This window comes from Phyllostomus hastatus, unplaced genomic scaffold (assembly GCF_019186645.2).
Source record: "Phyllostomus hastatus isolate PE091 unplaced genomic scaffold, TTU_PhHast_1.1 phas_scaffold_21, whole genome shotgun sequence".
Lineage (NCBI taxonomy): Eukaryota > Metazoa > Chordata > Mammalia > Chiroptera > Phyllostomidae > Phyllostomus > Phyllostomus hastatus.
In genome coordinates this window covers 25,316,017-25,335,360 of record NW_025334017.1, presented here as the reverse complement: position 1 = coordinate 25,335,360, position 19,344 = coordinate 25,316,017, and the positions used below count along the sequence as shown (strand labels likewise).

The 19,344-nt window shown below is 44.2% G+C and overlaps 1 protein-coding gene across 1 annotated transcript in view; it reads left to right on the top strand.

The window, feature by feature from the left end:
• The window catches only part of DPYS (dihydropyrimidinase), a 70,443-nt gene that overhangs the window by 28,423 nt on the left and 22,676 nt on the right, over positions 1–19,344 (top strand). The window contains exons 6-7 of the mRNA XM_045860766.1: positions 706–847; positions 3,872–4,014. Coding sequence (XP_045716722.1) covers positions 706–847; positions 3,872–4,014 — 285 coding nt within the window. The remainder of the gene's footprint in view (positions 1–705; positions 848–3,871; positions 4,015–19,344) is intronic.

Below are 19,344 nucleotides of genomic sequence, written 5' to 3'. Positions count from 1 at the left end.
CAGTTTTTTTTTCTTTAGAATTACACCATTCATGGACATCCTATCACTCCCCTTTCCCAGATTCCCAGATCTAAGTTAACAAAGAGTTTTTCACAACAGACTATATACAAGAGTTCACTTGCCCTTTCCTTCAGCTTCCTTCCTCCTTCCTTCACACTCCTACATCCTCAAGATTATTCAGAAGTCAGAGCAGGATTCCTGTCGCCAGTGATGTCCACATCCTCGGCCAGCATCAGGTCTCTGCTCACCTCAGGGTTCCCAGGTGGCCAGGGGCTGCCCGGGAGGCCTTGCCTCTGCTCACGCGGATCACCACGGCGCGCCTCTGCACGGTGCTCCCCTCACAAGGAATTTTCACTTGAATTACTGCCAGTGACCCTGGCATAATTGTTATCAAGTACATATAATGATCAATTTCTACATGAGAAATTGAACATCGGACAAGCTAGTAATCACAGAACCCGTAAGTAATGAAAGTGAGCCTAGAATGTACCATCACGCTTCTTGTAAGAGCATTCTCCACAAGTGCTTCCTAGACGAGGGATGGGGGTGGGTGAAATGTGTCCTTGAGAAAGCTACTCCTCTTCCACTGCAGCTTCCTCCCCTCAGCTGAGAAGGGAGTCAGGAGAGTAGGGTGGGTTATGGGAGTTTCCTCCTGACCTGCTCTGTCTGCTCACTGCCGTCACTCTGTGTGTTTTTCTCTCACAGTGGTGATCTGACCACCACGGGGACGGACCACTGCACCTTCAACACCTGCCAGAAAGCCCTTGGGAAAGACGATTTTACTAAGATTCCTAATGGGGTGAATGGGGTCGAAGACCGGATGTCAGTGATATGGGAAAAAGGCGTGGTGAGTTCCACAAGATCCAGCCTGCTCTGCCTACCTCTTTGGCCCGGATCTGGTCTGTTTTAGGACGAGTGTGCCTTAAACCTTCATAGAGAAGCTTTTCGGTGGCTTTTCCTGTGGTGGAGACTGGGACTTCACACCATCGTCACCGCCGCCCCATGCCCCAGGACAATGATAAGACGTAATTGTCTTTTCTGCATGGTTTGGCTTAGAGGACGCATTGCACTGTGCTGCACACGTTAGGAGGCAACTGCAGACTGGGTGTCAATGTAGATTCTTGAAGCCTTTGGTTTCTCATGTTCTTGAGTCCCAGACTCTCGTGTGTCATCGATATAAAGTCTTGGAATGATTAAGAATACATGAAGGAATTTTATTCTGTTTAAGAATACATGAAGCAATTTTTCATGAAATCTTTGTAGATGTCCTTTTTAAGAACCCTTGGATGTCCTATTTTTAAAATAGTTGTATGAAGGCACATAAGTAAAAATTTAAAGTCTAGAAAAAGATTTTTAAAAGTCTCATAATTTAAAAATTCCTCCGTGAGGATGGAAAAGAATCAAGTAGCTAAACGTTCATACATTAACCGGTCTGGCTGGTTGACCTGAGCAGTTGTAAAGGTTAGCAGGAGAGGTCTGCCCATTAGACCGGAGGGTCCCCGTTACCGTGCTGTTCACACCTATCTCCTAGCACCCCCCTTAGGTGACACATCAAGCGACACATCAATCGTCTCATCCCTCAGAATCCCCTACACATACCACGTAATTCTAACTCTAATCACTTACCAGCTCTCATCAATTTTATTTCCGAAATGCCTCCTCATTTCCATGTCCACGTCTGCCACTCTACCAGAGGCCCAGCTGTCCTGTGGATGACTGTGGTCATCCCTGCAGCTGGTGCCCTGACCTTGAGTCTTTCTTGCTGCAATCTAGTCTCTGCCCCAGGACCAGAGTCGCCTTTCAGAACTGGAGGAGTGCTCATGCTACTTCCCCCCCAAACCCTTTAGTTTTCTCCATTACTTACAGGATGTTTGAACAATTTATTTATTTATATATATTTATATTTAAAACATCTCTATATCTGTCTTCTAGTAATAATCTTCTTCACCCCTTGTCTTCTACCCTGGCTCTAACCATCCCAGATGACTTCTCTTCTCCTTCTTTTTTCTGAGATTTTCTTGGTAACAGTCCATCCTTTCTCTTCAAACTTGTGTTATCACGATGAGTATCTTCATTACCACAGGTTTTCATAACCTCTTGCATTTCCTAAGTATGTAAATGGCTTAAAAGTAATTAAATATTTCTTAGTAACATACATAAAACAATGTTATTTTCTTTTTATTTTGTTTTTTAATAATTTTTGTAAAGATTACATTTGTTTATTTATTTATTTATTTTTAGAGAGAGGGGACAGGAGGAAGAAAGAGAGGGAGAGAAACACCGATGTGCAAAAGGAACATCTATCTGGCAGGGGTGTCCAATCTGTGGCCCACGGGCTACACGCAGCCCAGCATTGCTGTGAATGCGGCCCAACACAAAATTATAAATTTACTTAAAACATTATGAGTTTTTTTTGTGATTAGGTATCACAATGTATTTAATGTGTGGCCCAAGAAACTCTTCTTCTTCCAGTGTGATGCAGAGATGACGAAAGTTTGGATCCCCCTGAATTGGTTGCCTCTCACATACCCCCTCCTGGAGACCTGGCCCACAACCTAGGCATGTGCCTTGACCGGGAATCAAACCAGCAACCTTTCAGCTTACAAGTTGGCACTCATTCCACTGAGCCACACCAGCCAGGGACAGTGTTATTTTCTGAAACTTATTACAGGAAATGTTGAAGGGACTTGTTTAAGAAAAAGAAGAAAATCAAAACTATGAACATTAAAATGGCAACAGGTTCACAACTATCAACAACTGAATCTAAAAAAACAAATTAATCAAACAACCAGAACAGGAACAGAATCATGAAAATGGAGATCACATGGAAGGTTATCAGTGAGGAGGGGAAGGGGAGAAGGTGGAGGAAAAGGCACAGGGAATAAGAAGCATAATAGGTAGGCACAAAATAGACAGTGGGATGTTAAGAATAGTACAGGAAAAGAAGAAGCCAAAGAACTTATATGCATGACCCAAGGACATGAACTAAGCGGGGGAGGGATTGCTGTAGGGAATAGCAGTACTGGACAGAAGGGGGCATAGGGAGAGAATTGAGACAATTGTAATAGCATAATCGATAAAATATATTTGAAAAAGAAAAAAGGATGATTTACTTATGGGAATATTAGTTTCAGGACACAGTTCTTAATTTATGTTAAATAAAGATGCTTTGATAATGAAATAAACCTTAAGGTTGCTTTTACCATATGTATATCTATAGAGATAAACTCCCAACATCAAAAAAATAATAATAATTTTACTGGGATCACAGCCCTCCAATGTCTGTCCATTTAAAATCTTTTGTGCTAGACTGCCCATGATTGTCAAATCATGTAAAGTTAATTTCACAAAATGGAAACTCTTGAGCTGATTCTTTCTCTTTCAAAAAGTGTTGCCACCTAATTTAACGGTCTATCTTACCATAACTCCATAATATCCCATCCAATGTCTGAATCTTGGGTCTACAATAAATAAGCCAGATCATAAGTGTGGTAGGTGGTGGTGGTGAACTTTAAGTGAGAATTGGAAATACCGTTGCTAACATTTAGCTGATTTAGCTGTTGTCCGTGATTCTGGGAAGGATGAAAAAATGGTGGACATTTTTTTTTTAAGTGAGTATTTTTGAAAAGAGGCAACTGATCAATGCTTCTCTCTGGCACTGATGTTTCTCCCTCTCTCTCTCTGCCTCCCTTGCCCTCTCTCTAAAATCAATGAACATATCCTTGCGTGAGGATAAAAACTTTTTAAAAGAGAAATTAGATGCTATTATTCTATTTGGTTCTTAGAGATACATGTATTGTACTTTGATTGACAGATTTTAAAATATTGATCATTAGAACAAATGTATTTTCTTCCTTGAATGGTTTTGCAGCACAGTGGTAAAATGGATGAAAACCGATTTGTGGCAGTTACCAGCACAAATGCAGCTAAAATCTTCAATCTCTATCCAAGAAAAGGAAGAATAGCTGTAGGATCAGATGCTGACATTGTGATTTGGGACCCAAAAGCTACAAGGTAAGCCTGAGTTCTTGCATTTCTTGGATTCGTGATGCAGAAAAAGTACTAACGGGCCAAGAAATTATGCATTGGCCTTAATCAGCCATTTCTCATTAGGTGATTTATTTAGCCAGGCTCAGGAATTTTGAGCCTGTGCACAGTAGAAAGCTTTTGATGTACAAATATTCCTTTGTTTTTCTTGGCATAGAAGATGCAAAAGTTGTGTTGCTTTCCGCTCCCTGAAAATAGATATATGTATAAAACCAGTTTGAATTTACCACTTCAGTGCTTGGCAAGCACCCGCATTGACTCGGAGGAAAGGTACAGCAAAATGAAGAAAATAAAAGGCTTCGTCTGAAAGGACTGAATTGAAAACTCAAAATAATTACAGCCTCTTTAAAGCTTTCAGATAGAAAAATTCCAGCACAAAGGATGTCACTTGCAGTTAGCCATATTTTCCAGTTGAGTTCATCTGGAGCCTATCATTCCCAGTAGACTCCAGCTTTTTGTTTTCAATTTCCATAATTCTATGTTAATATTGCAGGTCTGGCAAATTCCAGCTCAGGAACACGTTTAGTAGGAGCTGAAGCTCTGCTAATTTCTCCTCATAGCGTGTCAGCCCGGGCAACACCTGCATCCTGATTTGTGTTTTTAAAATAAACTTTGCAGTTGTAATGGAGAAAATTCCAAATACTTTCACATATTACATGTGCATGCATGTATAGGTATTGTTTCAAAGTCTATTAGATTTTTCACTGTAGTAAGAAGCAAAAAAAAAGTCTGTCATTTCCTGGAGGGTGATATTATATCACAAAGACCCAGTTTCAGTTGAAATGCTCCTGGGGTATGCGCTGGGGAAAAGAAGACCACTGGAGAAACACTAGGCTGCCATTGCTATGAGCTTAAAAACAAACCCCAAAGATTCCCTTAGAAAATATTTGTGTTTTTGAGCTGGACACTCTCCACTCTCCTCTGAGCACTCCTTGTCCCTACTCAGGGACCAGTTCATGGCTGGCAGCCCTTGGTCCTTGCAAGCAGCCTTTAGTGAAGTGTATCACCTCATTACTGGTTTAGGATCCAAGCAGATGCAGTAAATGGTGGTGTGAACATCTTATTTACATAAGATACCAACAAAGGCACAACTCTGAGTCTTCGTTATGTTAATGAGGAACCACTGCCCATTTAAGGACAAAATACCTAGTTGTCAAAAGATTCCAACCTGTTTCCCTGCCTAAGAAATGCATGCGTCATGCAGTTGGTCAGAGCGTCCTCCCATGACCAAAGTGTTGCAAGTTCAATTCCAGGTCAGGGCACATACCCTGGTTTCAGGTTTGATTACCGGCCCCAGAGCGTACAGGAGGCAGCCAATCGATATTCCTCTCACATTGATGTTGCTGTCTTCCTCTCTCTCTAAAAGCAATGAAAAAAAATGGTCTCAAACAAAATGCAGGTAGGTTCTCTTCAAGGCTGGAAAAATTGTCCTTGGAAAGACAATGGGAAAAAATTGCTGGGATTTGGATTGGTCGGTGGATGAATTGAGCATGCTGTGGTTAGAAAGCTCCCGGTGTTCTCAAAGTCACTCTGCCAAGGCTGTTTTGCATGGCAGGGGTCTGCCCAGGGGCATTTCTGCTACAATGCAAACAATGTAGGCAGCCACAAGGCTGGGACCAGATAGGTCTTTTGAAATGACTGGTGATTTAAAGAGCTCCTGAGACTGAATCAGAAAATCTAGGAAACTTTAAATGGGGAAAAACCATCACATGGAAGGAAAATTTGTGGAAAACGGTGTTGTGAAGCATAGCATCTAAGAGGGTCATAATAATGGTTATAATTAGTAATAATTTGCCTGTGTGAAGCTCCCAGTAGTCTTACAAATGCTTTGGTGCCTAGACTGTGATTTACAAGGTAAGACAATCACAATCACCTTGTGGCCATGAGGACACTGGAGCTCAGGAGGGTGTGTGACAGCTTTGAGATCAGAACCCTGACCCAGGGTCTTTGACTTTGCAACCTCCTCTGCTTTCCGTGTGTTTCGGTGCCACGCTGTGTGTCTCCTGATGTCACAGCAGAGCCCTCTGGAGTGTCTCGTACTGGTTGTCCGCGGTCTGTGTTTGCTTTCAATCAAGTAGTCCAGTAACAAAAAGCTTTTCTGGATTTGATTCTGTTCTTTATCCCTCCTCTTCAAAGGTAAGAGAGAAATATAAATACTCTAGTGAAAGATGTGACTGCACCACCATCTAATTCTTGATAGGGAGAGCACAGGAGGCCCTTCCCCGTGGTTCTCTTTTTAACCCGGCACCTGGGTGTCTCCGGCAGCCCCCAGCCTTAAGGTCTCCTTGGGCGTCTTAATTTCTGGGGACGGCCGAGGCTCAGGTGTGAAGCACTGCCTTCCGCAGACAACTGGACAAAGAGAAATGACCTGGACCTAAGGTTATGCATAATTCACTTACTTTTTTCACCACGTGTATTGTTGCTTGGAAGATATTTATAGGCTGTGATTATGTCTCCTTGAGTCATGTTTGTTGACGATATAAATTTAGACCACTTTCTCACGTGTTAGCTACCGGTTTCTATCACATTGTTTGTCTTTCCTTTCCTGTTCGGTTGTTTCTGAATAGCACCTAATGAAACCAGATGTTTAGTTTAATTTTCAAAGATCTATATATTACCTGCTGTATTCCCCTCACTTCCAGTCTAAGAATAACCAACTTAAGGTCAAAGTACAAAGCTTTTGTGCTTTTAAGTTGCTTTCTATTTCTTTCATCAGTTCTTTGATATTTCTTACATAATACCTGCCCTTATAACAGTAATGAAAACAGAAAAGCAAACACTTACATGTTCATTTATGTGTCTTTTGGGGTGAAGACCCGTACTGGCATTTAATTATCAGCGCTAAGTCTTCTCCCCCTATGCCTGCTAGTCGTGTGCACCTAGGCTCACGTCAGAAACAGGCACCGCCTGAGGGCCTGACGTGTGGCTCCCGCCCAGCCCCGGCACTGCCCAGGAGGGGGAGAGCCACACAGGTCACTTAAAGTCTCTGCATGCCCACTGTCTCATGGGTAAAACAGGACTATTAATAGTTGTTCTGCCTACTCTGTATTTCTCTTAGACTCTCATGAGGTAACGTATGTGAAGATGCTTTGTACCCTAAGAAAGGGCTCCACAAGCCAGGTGTTACTGTGGTTCTTTCTCTCAGTCTAGTTTGCCTGGCGTCATTCTTCGCAGCTCCTTTTCACTCCCAGGTGTTCTCAGCTGTTTCCCCTGCGCTGACCAGGGAGGCAGGTGAACCGTAGGGCTGTACGTCTCTGGCCCCCAGGCTCTTTAAAAAAAAAACTGGAAACCTTCTTGTTCCTCTTTTCTTTGCTTTAAACTTTTTCTTTTTTGAAAAAATGAGGAAAGATTATGTTTACTTGGCAGAATACATTAAAATAATTTCATCCCTTTTGGATTTCTTTGAGTTATTCCATTTCTTGCTTCTCTAACCCTTCAATTTAAGAATTTTCCCTAAGCCACCATCAGAATTTGTTCCAGTGTGGTTATTCATCTTTTTCAGCGTGCAAATTGCAGACTGTGGGAAACAGGAGGGAAGGGGCGGTTGACGAGGAGGCTTTGTAGAATAATGAATCTGAAAGGGTGTTTGGACAAGGAGAAAGCGCGTTTGTCGTGGCTCATACTAAAAGAGAGAATTTTGCAGACACTGGGTGCTAGTTCCTTATCTAGGTTGATCACGGGCCAGCCCTCCGTGTTCTTGGCGGTTGTAAGAAAGTTGCTCATCCGGGCAGGCTGTTCCTGACCGATGTGTACCCTGCAGACCCCAGCGCGGACCTGCCTGGTGTGCGAGGGTACGTCTGGCCTGGTCTAGCTGTGCACACATCGCCCACAGCTCCCCACCGCCTCAGACGCCGCCGCACCGCCTCACAGCCGGCCCCTCTCCCCTCGCAGACTGAGTTCTGTTGGCTGCTGCGCACCTCTTACAGTACTGTGCCACAGTTTTTTCGTTCTTTCTTTTTTTATTGAATGTATTGGGGTGACACAGGCTAATAAAAACATACGGATTTCAGGTACACAATTCTGCAACACATCCTCTGTGCACTGTACTGTGTGTTCGCCACCCCCAGTCGTCTCCTCCCATCACCATTTATGGCCTTCATACCCTCCTCCACCTCCCCCCTCAAGCCCTGCAACTGCCACACTGTTGTCCATGAGTCTTTCTCTTTTTCTCTTTCTGTTTTGCTCAAGTGCGCCACCCCCACCCCAAGCTTCTCCCCCAACCATCGGCCTGCTCTCTACCTAGGAGTCTGTCTCTAGTCTGCTTGTTAGTCTGTTCTGTCGTTAGATTCCACATGAGGGAAATCATATGCCTGTTCCACAGTCTTTACTCAGTGTTTTTGTCTCTCATTACCATTCTTTAGTCTAATCCCATTTTTTTTAAAGTGTTATATTTTAGACTGTATTTAGAGTTACAGGGAAGTCTCGAAGATAGTGTCGAGTTCTCATATACCTCACACTCAGTCTCCATTGTTCTCTCACATTACAGGTACGGTACAGTTGATGGACCATGGAGATACATTATTATTCACCAGAGTCCATACCTTACTGAAATTTGTGTAGATTTTTAAATCCTTACCCAAGGATATGTTTATTGATGAGAGAGAGAGAAGAGAGAGAGAGAGAGAGAGACATCATTGCCATCCCCCACCTGTACCCCCATGAGAGATCAAACCAGCAACCTGGGTTTGCGCCCTGACCGGGAATCAAACCCGTGACCTTTTGATGTACAGGATGATGCTCCAACAAACTGGGCAACACGACCAGGGCAAAATTTCTTTAGTTTTTGCCTCGTGTTCTTTTTCCCACTCCAGGAGCCATCTGGGACGCCACATTACCTTAGGCATCCTGTTTCCTTAGGCTCCTCTCTGTGGTCTGTGACAGTTCTGTTGACTTTTTTTTTGGTGTTTGATGACCTTGACCATTTTGAGGAGTACTAGTCAGGTATTTTGAAGAATGCCCCTCTGTCTTTTCTGACGACTTTTATGATGTCTTTTCCTCATTGTTAGCCTTGGGTTGTGGGTTTGAGGATCGAGACCAGAGAGGTACATACTCTTTCATCACAGCCTCTGCACGGCACACACTGTAGCCGTGACATCCCACTGCTGCTGTCAGCCGGATCAGCTGGCCAGGGTAGAACCTGCCCGGCTCCTCCACTGTATCGTCGCTCCTTTCTTCCCCTTCCCGTGAGGTTGTGCTCTGTAGAAGGAAATCACGATGCGCAGGCCACAGTTAAGGAGTGGGGAACTGTGCTCTGGTTTTATGTTTTAATCCCGTATCTCCAAGGTCTGGCCCAGTGCAGCCCAGAGCACAAGCCCAACCACTATGGAATGCGTGGCTGGGACGGGTCCAGCCTTCCACACTGCACGGAAGAATGACGTGCTAAAGAAATGACATAAACTCTAGCATACACGTGAAAGTTACTAAGAGGGGAGATCTTAAGTGTTCTCACCAAAAAGAAGTGGTAATTATGTGACATGATGAAAGTGTGAGGCAGCTCTGGTGGTAATTATTTTGCTATATATAAGTGTATCAGATCAACAACGTTGTACACCTGAAACTCACACAATGTCATGTGTCAAGTGCGCCTTTCCCATAATAATATGGGAAAAATAGAGGAGAATTGGAATGCTTTTATTGAACACCAGTTATGATGAGGGGAAAGTCAGAAAAGCATTTTCTCATCTCCTGCTCTTAATGTACTGCAAGTTGCCAACAAATGACGTTGTGAGAGAGAATGAATGAAGAGGAATGTGAGCTGGGTAGGTTTTCCAAGGCGAAGAGGAAGGCCTGCCACACTGGACTGGTGTTCTTTGCGTCCCCTCCATTTGTGAGGCTGGGGAACAGTTAGCTTGTTAAGCAGCTCTAATAAGGGAGGAAATGAAGTCAAAAGAGAGTTGGCTTCCTGGGTTCCTTAACTCACACACTGACTCAGCGCTGGGGCACCCCTGTGAGCCAGGCATGAGGGCCACGGTCGGCCGTATGTACCAGCCAGGCCCTGCGTTTAGGAAGCTGACAGTCAGTGTAGGGAGAGGAGAGGAGACATGAGGTCAAAGGCTCTCTCCGTCTACGGAATGTGTTAAGACTGTCACACGAGAGGCAGAAACACAATGCCACTGATGTTCAAAGAAGAAAGATCATTCTTTTATCAGCACAGGCATCTGCACAGGACCCCTGTAGAGGGGAGAGTGAGTGAGATGTGTGGCCCTGAGAGTCAAGACTAAATATGCAGGAGGGAGAAACTGAGGCTTGAACAGAAGGGTTTGGGGGAAAGTAGTTAAGGCTAGGGATTGAATGAAAGAGAACAGGTTCAGACTATGCAAGGGAGTGGGAAGGTGAGGAGGTCGTGAGCTGTCTGTCTCCGATTTTAACTTTGTTTATTAAGATTTTAAACAGAGCTGATCTAGTGAAGAAGCATTATTTCATCAAATTAGTAAATGGATATATCAATAGGATTTTTTTCTAACAGGATATTCCCGTTTATTTTACCTACATGATTTTAATACTAGCTTAAGGCTGGTTATGTGAAGGTTTTCTGTCTGGCCACACCATGAGAGGTTGGCCAACATTTCCCTTCGAAATTTCCTGCAAGGTTTTAGCAAAACGATTGCCCAGCTGACTAGCTAGTATCACAAATGAGAGCAACGTGCATTTCACCCAAGAGCCTGAAGGAGGCGCCCACAGCCCACAGTGAGCTCGAGCCCCAACCAGGCCATTAGGGCTGCTGGTTATGCAAGAACCAACCAGCCTCTGGAGAATGGATGCACTTGCTAATGATTTTTGGCTTTGTGATACATAGATGTTTTCATTTTTAAAAATTCTCATTACTTATTAATGGCATGTAGAAATAAGTATGCTTGCAACACCATCTGTAGCCTTACACACGGACTGTGTTCAAGTTACTGAGGGAGATCAGGAGAAAGAAAAGCAACGCAGCCCTGTTCTTTTTCTTCCAAACCTGTGAAAAGATGGATGATCCCAGGGTGAGAAACCTGACACGTGGTGATGGATGGTAAGAGAGAACTGGGAGTGGGAGTCTGTGGAGACGGTTTGCACGTCCAGATGAAAGATTACCTAAGACATTACTAGCCTGTAAAAAGTTCCTGCAAAAATCAGCTGCAGTAGCTCTTCTGCGTCATTGCACAATAAAAACAAGCTGCACTCGGTGCACACGGAGCGTTCACCTTTTCCAGAAGCACAGGGAGTCTGCTGTGTTCGGCGTGACGGCTCATTGAGCCCCTGTCTGTCTGTTGCTTGCTACAGAGGTTAGGTGTCCTAACACTTCACTACTTGGGTCAAAGCCTCAAATTTAAGGGCACCTTCCTTATCTAAATGTTTCTGTGGAGTATCTTGGTACTTGGAGACAAGGGGAAGAAATCAAGAGTATGGTTTTCATGTAGCGTCAAGACAGAATCTTGTGATACCATGTGGTCGAGGCAGAGGCTGGTCAGATCGGCCAGCTTGTTGAATATCTGATTAGAGAGGATGGCATTTGAGTTACTTGAAAGCTCGTAGCAGCAGCAGTAACTCATGTTCTGGCAATTTAGGACTATCCTGTGAGCTTCGGTTCTTCAGTATTCATTAAATAGCACTTAGTTACTATGGCAACTGTCCGTTTCCAGTATTTATGAGCTCCAGGATATCTCGCAGAATCTCAGGCACACAAACACACAGCTAACACATTGTGTGCACTGGAACATTTAATGAAGACTTTTAGCTATAGTGTATTCTGCAGAGCAGGCACATTTTACTCACAGTTATTTCCACTTATTTTTTAAACTCAATTATAGCCGGCTTTGACTTTGAATGCACCATTCTCAAGGTACTCTGCCGTCTTTCCTGCTTAATTTCCTCCCTTTTTTCATTGAAGAGAGAGATAAATGAATTTAACTTTACATTCAGCGAAAAGGAATGGCTGACAGCTTATGAAAGGGCCCCTCTGGAGTGCAGAAAGGGCCTTGTGTATGAAAGAACGCAAAGGAGGAGTGACTAGTTCACCCTTGGGTCATAGGGGTTGTGGGGCGTGGGGAAACAGAAATAAGGACCAAGGTGTCCTTTGGTAAATGGTGATGACTGTGGCTTATTATTATAGGTGTATTAGCAGTGACTATTTCACAGATGCTATTGGGCTATAACTTTCCTCCCCCTCAAAAGAAGCATATGCACACGCACACACACACACACACACACCAGCACACACTCACACACTGCACATAAACGCAGCAGCCGTTTCTGCTTATAAAAGTTGCTGAGCCTGAAGATGTGGCCTTTAATGTCTGTTTCTGAGAGTGTTTATATCGAACTCCTCCCCAAACCCCAAACCACACACTCCCAGTGCACACGGAGCAGAAGGAGGGGTGGCCCACCCAGGCCGCGTACCAGGTGCCTGGTGGGATGAAGAGAATCTGGGCGGTGATTTGTCACCATGCCATGTCGCCCGTGTCCATGGAGGCAACATGGCACCAGGTTAAGGTTTCCGGGTTGTGCTTTTGCACAGCTGTGGGGGCGCCCATCGCATGGTGGGCTCCGCAGACTCACACAGGAATTATGACAATTTTCTGGCAGATGACTGCAAAGTATCTGGAGGAATAATACATGCTCTTTGCTAACCCACCCCAAATGTAGCCCATCAGCTTGACTGCCAGGGGCAGGAGCAGAACCATAGTGTAAAGAGAAAAGCTTTGAGGTTGGTTTTCTACTCTGCTACTTGCTCACTGGATGTGAACTTGGGGAGTTTCTTTCATTTTTCGGATTTCAGTTTTTTTATTGTAGGACAGGGATGATGATGATGGTATTGATTTCATAGCATTGTAGTGGATGTTTAAGATAGTGTACATAAAATGCTTCATGCAGTAACAGAAATGGAAACAAAACAACTAAAATGCTTGGTACATAGTTAATGTTCAGTAGTGCTGGCGTGCTGAAAGTGCGCAGTTAGTAGCAGTAGGCGGTCAGTAGGTAGTAGTACATGGTCAGTGGCAGTAGGAGGTCAAACTTATTAAATAAGTGAGCGCTGGTCTAACCAAAGTTGTGACTCACAAGTCCTTGCAGTAATGACTTAATTCACACATGAACAAAAGGTACTAGAATTGAATTTCACATGAAAGCTCCATCTCTTGTGTTTCTGGCACCATCCAATTTTCACCAAGAATGGCTAAAGTGGAGAAGTTTGGATGGTTTCTTTTGGCTAAGATAATCTGATATAATCAGAACTCCTATGTGGCCCAAGAGCTGACTCCTTTGAAAAAGTATTTGCAGCCCTGGCTGGTGTGGTTCAGTGGATTGAGTGCTGGCCTGTGAACCAAAGTGTCACTGGTTCCATTCCCAGTCAGGACACATGCCTGCGTTGTGGGCCAGGTCCCCACTAGGGGGCACTCGAGAGGCAACCACACATTGATGTTTCTCTCCCTCTCTTTCTCCCTCCCTTCCCCTCTCTCTAAAAATAAATAAAATATTTTTATAAAAAAGAAAAATATTTGCAGTGAAACTATTACAACAAACCACCTAAGATTCATTTTGTGGCCTTCAGAAGACATTTGCTTTGAAAAAGTTTTGGAACATGCATGAAAAGAGCTAGCTTTGCTAATTAGCTAATTACCTATGGGTAAAAATGTAACCACTCTTCATTCCAGGTTGTTTATTTAAACACGTTCTTAGGCAACTGAACCTTTTCAGTGAACTAGAAATGGTTTCCAGTGACTTCACTACTAATGGCTACAATTTTCTTTCAAATTATGAAAGAAAAGCTTCTTAGGAACAGATCACAGTGACCCATTCTATCATTAATCATTTGCCTCTGACAGAGGAAGCACAGTTTATTTTGAGCATTAGGATTTGGGCAAAATATAAGCACCAGGGGGAGGTGGTTGTGTGAAAGGCATGGGTTTTCTAACTAAGCACCTGCTATATTTTTTTCCTACCTGACATATACATTTTTCTGGCTTTGGCATCTGCTTGTCTTACTTATAGCTGTATTCCTAGATTCCAAAAACAGTGCCAGCCACCTATAGGAGCTCAATAATTGTTCGTTGAGTGAATAAACCAGACATTAATAGTCTTGGGCCAGTAAACAAATGTGTGACTTAATAATTTTGGTTGGGCTTTGTTTATCTGCTTCTGGAACTAGTTCAAGATCCAGATTTTACATCCCCCCCCCTTTGAATTAAAAAGAAGAGAATTCTTGGCACTCCTGCCTGTCCTTCCCCAGAGCAGTGCTTGACAAAGGGGCATTTTGACGTCAGTGGCAAGGGGCATCTCCAGATCTGGCCATGAATGGTGTTTAATCCAGGTTGGATTGTTTTGTGGTCAAATAACTGTTCATTAGCTGCAGACTCACTCCTAATTATCTTAGAGATGTGGGTCCTTAGTTATGAAGGAAACAGAAGACAGCATGAAAATGAATCAAGGGAAATTTAATATCAGTACCTGAAAAGAATCCCAGGGTCCTTATATGCTTAAAGCACAGCCAAGAGTGGGGGCTTCCCACTCAGCCTTTGGAGAAAGCCGGTGAACCACACCCTCCCCTTCAGAAGAGGATCACGGTGGAAGTCTATTTGGAGGCAGGGAGCAATTCATGAAGGACAATCATTTGCAAAGGCCCAAACAAAACATTTTTAAAAGCTTTAATTTAGGCTTTTTTTTTAAAAGAGTGTAAGTTCTCGAAGTATGGCCCTTGAACCACCAACACCAGCAAAATCTGGGAATTTATTAGAAATGCAAACTCTCAGGCTGATGCCTCAGAAACCCTGGGGGTGGAGCTGCTGGATCTGGGTTTCAATAAGCTCTTTGGGGGGATTCTGATGCCCACTCAAGTTTAGACTCTTAGGAGTCAAATAAGATTTTGAAACTCATGAAGTCCCATCAGGTCCCCAAACTGAGTTCTCTATAACCTTCCTTGATTACTGCTAGTTTTAGGGAGCTTACTAGCTAACCAAACTCTTCCGTCCTTTTTGGGATGGCTGCATTTGTTAGGATGTTCTTCCCTTGTTGAATTAAAAAAATACCTTCTTTCAGCTCCTAACAGGTCTGCCTTCTGGAGCTATACAGATATATCTATGCTCTCATACAAAAGTCCTTTCATTCATTCATTCATTCGTTTATTCATTCACTCACATACTCAAACATTTGAACAAGGTTATTGGCCCCCATTAAGCCATCCCATCACCAGATAAGCATTCTTAGATCCCTCAACAAATCCTTAGGTCCAGGGTTAACAGAACCCTAATGTCTTGACCGCTCTTCTGTCCTCCCTTCTCTTGACATACACTTGTCCATGGTTTATGGACACAATTCTGCCTCTCGGACCACCGCTGCAGAAACAAATGGGGCTGATTAGTTTAATAACTAAATGTAGAACTTCGCATTCCTTTATTACATTTTCCTAGCATGCATCTTGTGAACTTGCCATTTGTAGGTTAAAAACCGTAAACTGTGGGCAATTGCATGAGGCTCTAAAATCACGTTTGTTCGTTTGATAATTAAAAACCGGCATTGGATAGTCTGTCTGTTGTTTATGTTAATGTGACCAGGTCTACAGACAACAGCTGCTTCGCAACACGACAGCTGTAAAGTGCACTTGGGCAGATTATAATTTACAATGCTCATAATCTTTAAAAGAGGCAATATTTACTGTAAACAAAAGGCACAAAGGATAATGCAGTTAACATTATCTGTTAATATTCCCGATCCTATTCCTTCCCGCCCCCCGACAACCACCCTGGATTTGCTGTTTATTACATCCACGCATTTCTGCATTTCTTTCTATTCGTACTGTATGTAGATGTATTCCCAAGCCACATATATACACACATGTAAAATGTGTGTGTTTTCTCTTTGTGTGAGTTGATTGTACTATACCTATATTGTACAACTTTATCATATTGTGTTTGTGGTATTTATCCATGTTGAAATCCAAAGGTTTGTTTCATTTATTTTCACTGCTGTATAGTATGCTATTTTATGAACATGGCATAATTGATTATATATTCTTTTGCTGGTGGACATGGAGATTTCCAGTTTTTCACTATTTCAGACACTGTGTTCATCCTTGTATGTGAGAGTTTCTCCAGGCTAGCCAACTAGTCCCTGATTTGTTTTATGTGAAAGGGGGTCAGATTTTTCCCAGTAGAGCCCTGGCTGGTGTAGCTCAGTGGATTGAGTGCTGGCCTGCTAATGCAAGGGTCGCCAGTTGGATTCCCAGTCAGGGCACATGCCTGGGTTGCAGACCAGGTCCCCAGTTAGGGGCGCATGAGAGATAACCACACATGGATGTTTCTTTCCCTCTCTTTCTCCCTTGCTTCTCCTCTGTCTAAAAATAAAATAAATAAAATCTTTTAAAAAATGGCATAGGTCAAAAAATTTTTTCCCAGCAGAAACATATAAAATTGCTTGATTTTTGTAACTAAATGCTAAACTTTCCATTTGTCTCTATTATACTTTATCTTGTCCCACATTTGTTCATTCCATCATTAGAAACCATCCCTGGAGCCCTTGCCATGTGCCAGAGACCATGGTAGACAGTCGAGGACAAGCGTGAATAAGGCACAGTGTCACGCTTCACCCTGCGTGGCGAGGCCAGGGCTGGTCGAGACGTGTTGGCTTTGCTTTTTGCTGCAGTTGCTGTTTTTGGAGTGAGAGTCTGACATCCCAGTGCAGACCAGTGGCTCTCACCACAGGAGAGAGAGGGGACGTGGGGCTGGGGCTGGGGCTGGGTGGGAGGGGGTGGGCTCAGGACCCTACCATCCCCGAGGTGACACAGAGAACATTCACCTTTACTGTTTTTTGAAAGATTTTACTTATTTATTTTTAGAGAGAAGGGAAGGGGGGGGAGAGAGAGAGAGAAAACATTGATTGATCACCCCTCAGATGCTCCCCAACTAGTAACCGAACCCCCAACCTAGGCATGTGCCCTGACCGGGAATGGAACCCATAACCCTTGGCCTTGCAGGATGACACCAAAACTGAGCCACACCGGTCAGGGCAAACAGTCACCTTTAGACCGGGGTCTGTCCCTATTCTGTTTTCTACCTGCATACCCAGCCTCTGAAATACAGATTCTTGGGGATGGGTACCCCAGACATGTGCACAAACAGGTGTGTTGACCCATGATTTCCTGATTCTATCACATGTAAACTGAGAGTGAAGACTGTAGAATATATAGAATACAATCATATATATGATGAAAGGATATTGAACATATATACAGGGTGGGGTGAATGTAGGTTTTCAGTTCGTATGGAAAATAATACAATAAATAATGAATAATAATACAAGAAAAAACTTTGTGTTCCATGTACTCAACAACTATAACCCTACTTTTGCCTCACCCCGAATATTCCTGGGGAGCGATGAGCTGGAAGTGTTAAGCAAGCTTCTGGTTAATTCAAGGTCAGAGCTTCCTCGCAGTGCTGCCTGCCCAGCAGCAGCCTGCATGCTCTGTCCTCGGTGACAAGTGCGCACTTGGCCCGCATGTGGCGTGGGTCCCTCCAAATCCGCCAGTGCTCCTGGAAGTTACTTCCCACCACAGCCTGCTAGCAGGGGATTCTTTGGACACTGGAGGGCAGTTGCCATTCTCCTTGGAAGATGTTATGTGCCTGCAGCACACTCGCCAGCGCGTCCCGGAGGAGTGGCCTGTGCAGACCAGAGAGCTCTAGGGAAGCAGAGTCAGGGTCCATTAGGTTTATTTTGCAGCTGCAGTTGGAGTCACATTAAACCTATTGCCTAATTTCCTTTGTCTAAGTTGATTTCTCTTTGGCCAGAAGGCAAATGGATCAATACTATTTTTTATGCCGACATTATGTTCAGCCTGAAGGAAATTTTCCACCAGTTCACTATGCCGGCCTTCAGTCCTGCAACAGGGGTTGCGTGTTGTCTGGGCCACGAGGAGCCTCCACCAATGGGCACGCGAGGCCTCCCAGGGTGCCCTTCGGGAGGGGTCGGGCAGGCTGCCCCCTCGGGCAGAGCTTGGCATTCGTGCTGGGGCTTCGTGCCTTTGTTTTTCCATCCACCCTCTGATATGGAGAGCTCTGCGTCGTCTGTCTCTTTCTTGGGAAGCCCTTTGCTCTACACCTTTCTCTGTGTTTGGAATGCTTTCTGCCTCTCCAACATTTCTTATGGATGCTTTCTTCGCATTTCTGTTATGGCATTTTCTCCCCGTCTTCCCCCGGCCTCGTCCACACTGTGATTCTGCCCGTAACTTATTGCAGGGGAGGGAAATGTTCATACCTGGCTCCCAGTTGAATTCTCCTACCAGACGTTTAAGGAGAGCTAAGTTTCTGGAGGCAGAATAACAAGAAGGCAATTTACTCACAGGAAAACAATGGGAGCATTTGTCCGTGTGGAAGAGTTGCTAAATTCTGTCCATGGTGAAGGGGACAGCATTAATCAGTTGTGTATAAACGTCTATTTATTGCATGTTTGCTCTGCATAAGAAATGTATCAGAAACAGCACTGCTGAGTGTGCAGAGGACGTACATGTAAGGCGTAATAGCTGCTGTCAGAGAGACTTAATCTTGTTGAACAGACGAGATACAAACATGGGAAAGAAAGGCTAACTCTTGGAAGAACAACATGAGTTCAACACATCACCACAGGAAGTGGGAGGGGGCTCAGGGGCTGGACTCTTGACAAATGAGTGGTCCAAATCATCGTCCTGAGTGGGGGTCATTGAACTTCACTGAAGACTGGGGTGGGCATGGGAAGGGGCTTTGAAGTAACTGAGTCCTTGGGGGTAGCTCTGGATTAGCAGGAAGGGGATGGTAAAGCCACCCACACGGAGAAGTCAGGGGTAAATGAGGGAAAGTGGGAAAGACACATTCAAGGGACATTTGAGAGACTGGAAAGGCAGAGGGAACAGGAGACCAGGCCGTTGGAGAGGAGTTGAGTCCTGGCCAGACTACCAAGAGCGCTGAGTGTTAGTTTAAGGACAGAGAATTCTCTGTCCGACAGCATGAGCTGTTGAACATCTTTGAGTGAGGGTTTGAACTGCTCTCAGTCCATGCTTCCCAATCTTCCCACGGCACAAGCACAAAATGATCTTATTTGTAGGCCATGTGGCAATAAAGAGAAAGGAACTGGGGAGACTAGGAGGAAAATGTAGCATAAACAACATGCCCTGCTTTGCCTGAAACTTCCTTAGTGTTAGCAGTAAAAACCAGTGTCCAGACCAATCCTTCCATCTAAACCTGCACCAGGCTGCTTGTCACCGGGAGGATGCTTTCGGTCAGCGGTGACCAGCCTGTGGGCTCCGTCCACACGCTGGTCACTGGGGGTCTGAGGGTCTGGATCTTGTATCTGGGCTCA